The sequence below is a fragment of the Oryzias melastigma genome, linkage group LG1 (genome assembly GCF_002922805.2).
Source record: "Oryzias melastigma strain HK-1 linkage group LG1, ASM292280v2, whole genome shotgun sequence".
Taxonomy (NCBI): Eukaryota; Metazoa; Chordata; class Actinopteri; order Beloniformes; family Adrianichthyidae; genus Oryzias; species Oryzias melastigma.
In genome coordinates, this window is record NC_050512.1 from 17,739,641 (window position 1) to 17,745,525 (window position 5,885).

A 5,885-nucleotide genomic window follows, 5' to 3' on the forward strand; every position below is an offset into this window, starting at 1 on the left:
CTAGTGTAGTAAAAGGCTTTTTTTTTCAACTTTACCATGAAGTTTGTACAAACTTCTCAGTTAGATCAGATAGAATGGGGATTTTGTTGTTCCTTTTAAAAAAACTAATTACACTTATGTAACAGGAATTTTCTTTTCTTCTTTTTTTTTTTTACACACAGCTCTGACATTTCTTGATATGTCCAAAAAGGGAAAACGTGTCAATGATTGCTTCATTATACAACATTTTCTTCAGGCTTCCTGTGGGGTTGACGCAACAGCGCAAAGTTGCAACTCTGGAAAAACAACAGACGCCATGCACCTTTTAAGGAGAATACTAACCCTTTAGACCTGAAATTGAGTTTTGATGTTGACACCTGAAAGTAACAAATATTGATGATGGAACAGCATGTATGCATCATTTAATGACAAAAATAATTCCTGATATAATAAAACTGACAATCTGTTTTTGGGTAAAAAAAATGTAAAATTGCAGAATACTTGTGTCTTCTACAATAAATAAAAAAAAAACAGTTAAGATGGAGTTTAGTTATGAAGCTTTTTAAATATAAAGCAGAGTGTGTGTATTTTCACTTTGTGGTGAGCTTGTATAAGAGCAGTTATATTAGAATATATGCTTGTTCACAGGAGGAGTGCACATACATATAGAAAATCAGTCAGTTGAAACTTTCAAGCTACATTCAACGCAGTAATGTGTGTTCAAGCGACTACTTCAAATGAAAAGTCTATATAAATGCACATTTTGGGCTTCCACATTCAAAACTCTAGCGATACACCAGTTTTTATGACCAGTTTTGGGCTCAACATACAAAACGTGCAACTTTTGGATGTGGGTTCTAGTTAAACCAGGTCAAACTTTGACCAATTGGGAACTCTGTTTTGGTAGTAATATATCCAAGGCGTTCATGGAAGTGCTAAGGGTTTAAAAATTGATAATGGAAGAAAATGAATAACTTCAGTTTGTTCCCTGCTGGAATTATGACACAAAGTGTTTCAGTAAATTGTAAAGAGCTGAGAAAGAAAAAGTCTGGAGCCAGAGTTGCAAGATTTGTACTGCCTCGAAATTTCTCTTCCAGCTACAGGTGCCAGACATGTGCTATTAAACGGTAGAAAAACTAGAAGAAGAAGCCCCTCCCTGCTTGTCTAGTGTGAACGCGTAAACCTGTGCTTAACGCAGGTGTGTACATATAGGGATATTAGCATTGCAAATTTTGCCAACTCTAATTAGAAAAAAGATTATCAAGGATGCTCTAAGAGAGGAGTTCTTATAAAATCAAAGTAGAAAAACAGTTTTTATTGTACACACTTAAAAAGTATATAATTGTATAACAAGAAAACTGGCCTTATAAGCCAAAACATGACCACAAACAAAGGAATGAATTTAACTCAAAGAGTTTACTCTTAATTATTAGCTTTGAGGTTCAATGGTTCAGTGACCGTTTCTCATTAGGGCTGCAGGAAACGGTAACACTGAAGTGGTCACTTTAAGAAGCCAATGAGGTCATTTATGATAAACACGTGTTATCTGATTAAAGCTTTAGTTACAACTCATCACATTTCTTTTGATTAGGTCATGGGTTATGTTTATTTTTTGAAGGTCAAGTAACTCTTAAGAGCTGATATGACTGGCACCAGATTTACATTTTCATCTTGTTGGTGGTTTTAGACACTCTCTCGTAACAGGGAGGTTTATTTTTAGTGACAGTGATCCTACCCTCAGCAGACCGTGGCTCTTCTTACTTTAATGTAGATAGTTGTGAAATTACATTGCCTGGTGTGAGACTTGCTACAAAAAACGTATCCTATTCTGTGTGACTTCTAACAGATCAGTGAAATATTCTTGATTTGAACAACCTAACTGCTTTTGATTTTAAATGACCAAATTAACCAATAAACATAACTTTGAAGGAGATTCCAAGAAAATGAAAGATTTATGTCAAATGTTAACAATTAAAGAAGCATCATTGTGCTAGAAGTATGGAGAATAGAAATCTTTAAATATTACATAAACCTGTTAAATAAAGTCTTTCAAATTGAAATGCAAGACCAAAAAATCTATTTTAATAACATTTTTAAACGTGATTTAGTGCATGCTTTTAATCTACTGCTTGTATCTTTATCTTCTGAGGTTCAGTTTTCTTTTTTTTGTAAAAATGAATGTAATCAATCTGTCTGTTTTTCTTATGTCAACAACAGAAATGAAGAAGTTAAAGAACAAAAATCTGTAGTTTGGCATCAATTTTAAATCAGAATTTTTGTTGAGAAATGTTGTTTTACACTGACTAATAGTTATTAATAATTATAAAATACTCTCATTTTTTTAGACTCAACATTTTTCAAATGACAAACTATTTCGCAGAGTGCCAACAGTTGTTGTTTGTAGGTCAGGGCATGATAATTTTTCTAAAACTTAAAATTTCCTTTACATTTTGGAGGAATTTAGCAGGTTGTTATTTTCTGCTTACGTTAAAACCAGTGATAACTCCAATACGACTTGAAAAGGAAAGATGACAACCAAAAACCAAAAGTTGCTACTATTAATTAAAATATTTTAGTTGTTTTTTTTGTATGTAAACTAGTCTATGTAGTATATGTTACCGCCTGACTGTAGACTTTTATAAATAGGTACATTAAGGAGCATGTGTGTGCTTCTTATTACCTAGTAGATTTATGAAGATCAAGTGCAGTTATCTCCATGGTGGCCAGAATGTAAGTTGAGAATTATATAAACCTGAACATTTTACTACCACCGCCAGCACATTTTGAAGAACTCCTCGCATTGCCTCTGAGGCTCAGGTGTTGGTCGCTGCCCTTTGGCATATTAAGTTTCAGATGAGCAAATCTCATCACCTATGGTGGTATGCTAGTGGAAATTTCCACTTCTCAGTCAGATAGTGTGCTGTAAATGTGATGTTGAGGGTTGCTGACTGAATTTCAGCTGTGCAAAGTTACAGTGAGCTCAAGGTTTGTTTGTAAAGGCTGTTTGATACGTGAAAAGATAAACACAAAACTGAAAATTGAAACTATTATTTTTGGGGCTGTCATTGGCAGAGTTTTAAAGGATTTTTGATGAATTCTTGCCTAATCCTTATATTCACATTACTCAGAAGTTGTAATAGTGTTCAAGTCTTTTGTTGCTTATGTGATGAAGAACCGGTTCACTCACAAACAATTGATCGTGGTTCTAGAACAATGAGAAGTGGTTTGTTTAGTTAGAAGCATTATATTATTTAAGATTTCTTGGCAGGAAAGTAGTTAACATTGTTTTCCGTTTTCTGTTTCCCTTGAGGCCTGACTCAACTATTATTAATCTTTATTTCTTGCTGTTATGTCAAGGTTATTGTCCATTGTGTAACTTTTTCAGACTGTTGTCCTGCAAGTGTTAAAATGAAATCAGTTTTTTGTAAAAATAAAAAATGACTCATTGGAGTAACTGAAAAGACCCCTTAAGAAGTGATGACCTCTGTTCATCTTAAATTATCTGTGCGAAAGCATTGATTTTTGCCATGTTTTTACATGTACTTTTGATGTTTGTTTTTGAATAGATTTCATAGAGGAAATGACATTGTGATACAGAAACATTGTCTTTGCTCACCGAGTTAGGAAGTGCAAGCATCCCAAGAATTCCACCACTTGTTGGATTCCAGTTCAGGAAGTGGAAAATTAGGGGGAACTTTCACTTTGCATTCTTCTAGAAAGTTCAGAATTCAGTTTTTCCTTTCAGAGAACTGATTTTAAAAAGTTTGTTTTATACACTGAACATGAATGCTGTCATTTCTACAAATGCACTTGGTTGAGTGGTTTTGTGTTTGTTCCCTTATCAACAATTCCGTTTGTTTTCCATCACATTAAAGAGGAATTGTTTTGCTGATGCACTGACATACATGTAGTTCATGCAGTTATTAAAGGTGCCAACAGGTTGAAAAGTTTCTCTTCTCACTTTCCACAAGTGTTTAATTTTAGACAATGTAAGAATTTGCTTACCTTTATTCTTTTAAAATAATCATTTATATTTTCATGACAACAGTCTAAGTTTAAAAGTTACCCCCCCCCCTTTTTTTTGTTTAAAAAAGAAACAATTTATTTAAAAAAGAGTGATAACCAGAAACTTTTCGTCAGCTTTTATTGTTGCTGCCTGTCAAATTTGACTTTGTTTACAGGACTAATACCCTTCTACTTAGTATTGCTGTCGTGTTGTTTTGGTAATAGTAATAGTAGTAATAGAGGTAGATTCGTATTTTCTTCCTTTTTAACAATTGACTCATCGTTTCCTTGACCTGCATGGAAATGGTGACTTGTTCTCTTTTCTGCCCTTTTGTCAATTTTCCTTTTCTACATTTTAACAATTTGAGCTAACAGTTTGCATTTGTGTAAATAGTGCATTTCTAGTGCATCACCCTGGATTCATGTTTGAACTGATGCAGATATCAAGAACAGTGAGGGTTTCAGGATCTAGATCAAGAACAGTGAGGGTTTCAGGATCTAGTTGGTCAGTAAGCCTTTTTGTTTGAACACAAAATACCAACATACTGGAGAGTGTTTCAAATCCAAAGCAACCACTGCTGCCTTCTTGTTAGATACAAACTGGTCACGGTTGCAGTTCGTTATTTTGCATGTTAATGCATATTGAGGACAGCATCAAAGGTTACAGTTCTTTTCTCATAGGTCTTCTTGACCTCATTTTTACAAGATGTAAACAGAACGAACAACAGGTTTTTCTGGGAAACATGTCACGTTATGGCTCATTGAGATGCAGGAAGATGTAGTTGTGGTTGTGTTGTGGCAGCACTGCCCCAAAGAGTCATAGTAAGGAGGGGCTTGAGTTGGAAATAAGGTGCAGAGAAAGGCAGGAGGTCCACATTTCTGAACAGACAGAAAACCTGGTGATCCTGAGATCTCAAGAAGAAATCATGTTGGCTTTTAGCTCTTCAACATGAAAGCACCTGAAGGGTACGTATATGAAGGTGGCCTGTGGTGCACACTTTTCTTGTTTATTTACCGTTCTTTTATGGGTTGCTTAAATATTGTCCTCTAGCTACCAGTTACGTGTTAAATTAAGATCTAGTAACTTTATGAAGGGGTAGATTGTTTGTGGTTTTTGGCACCAAAACCAGATGGTGTTCAGGTTGGGTGTAAATGTTTAAAAATGTGGAAGGAGTTCTGTTAAGTTCTGCCCCATATCTGGGTCGTGCTGAATTGGTGGACTGAACTGTCTGTTTGGTGTTCTTTATTGTTATTATTGTTATCAAGAGTGGGAAATACCTCAGTAAAAGTTGGCCTTTTTTCACCAGTGGAGTATGGCAAAGTGAAGTTGTCTGGAAGAGGGGAAGAGAATAAGATAGCGTCCCAAAAAAAGCAGCAGTTATTCTGGTCTCATCTGCAACCTCCACCTCCTCCTCCTCATCTTTGGGTTAGGCAGAGACATGCCTGGTCATGTTCCCCGTGACTTACTGAGTTAAAGATCTTTACTATCAAGGCCTATCTTAGTGTTACTTGGTAGCTTAATAAGTAATGTTTAAAACCAAAAAAGCAGGATGTGTTTAAAAAAAATAATTCTTTTTTGGGGGGTGGGTAAGGTTGTTCACTTTGAAAACCTGTTTATATGAAAACGTGTCACCCGCATCAGTTATGTTGATTACAGTATGTAAATTTTCAGGTAAATGAGTATTTAAACCGTGTTATATTATATAAAAACACAGTTACTTGTTAATCTACTGTTTGCATTCTTTTGGTTCGGTGAACCCACATCTTTTACCAGTCTAAGCAAACCCTCGGCCAAAAGGATTCATTCTACTGGAGCACTTTATTTAGGACAAATTATATGTAAAAATGCTCATTTATTTCAACTGTACCCTTAAAATTTCATTTTTATCAATTTAATTGGT

At 34.9% G+C, this 5,885-nt stretch overlaps 1 protein-coding gene across 2 annotated transcripts in view; it reads left to right on the forward strand.

Moving 5' to 3' along the window:
• The window catches only part of rnf24 (ring finger protein 24), a 23,555-nt gene that overhangs the window by 3,806 nt on the left and 13,864 nt on the right, over nucleotides 1-5,885 (forward strand). Inside the window, exon 1 of one of the 2 annotated variants that reach the window (XM_024289745.2) lies at nucleotides 4,859-4,950. The exons of the other annotated variant lie outside the window; for it this stretch is intronic. Coding sequence (XP_024145513.1) covers nucleotides 4,934-4,950 — 17 coding nt within the window. The 5' untranslated portion in view covers nucleotides 4,859-4,933. Of the gene's footprint in view, nucleotides 1-4,858; nucleotides 4,951-5,885 lie in introns of those variants that run through there. 2 annotated transcript variants of the gene reach the window in all.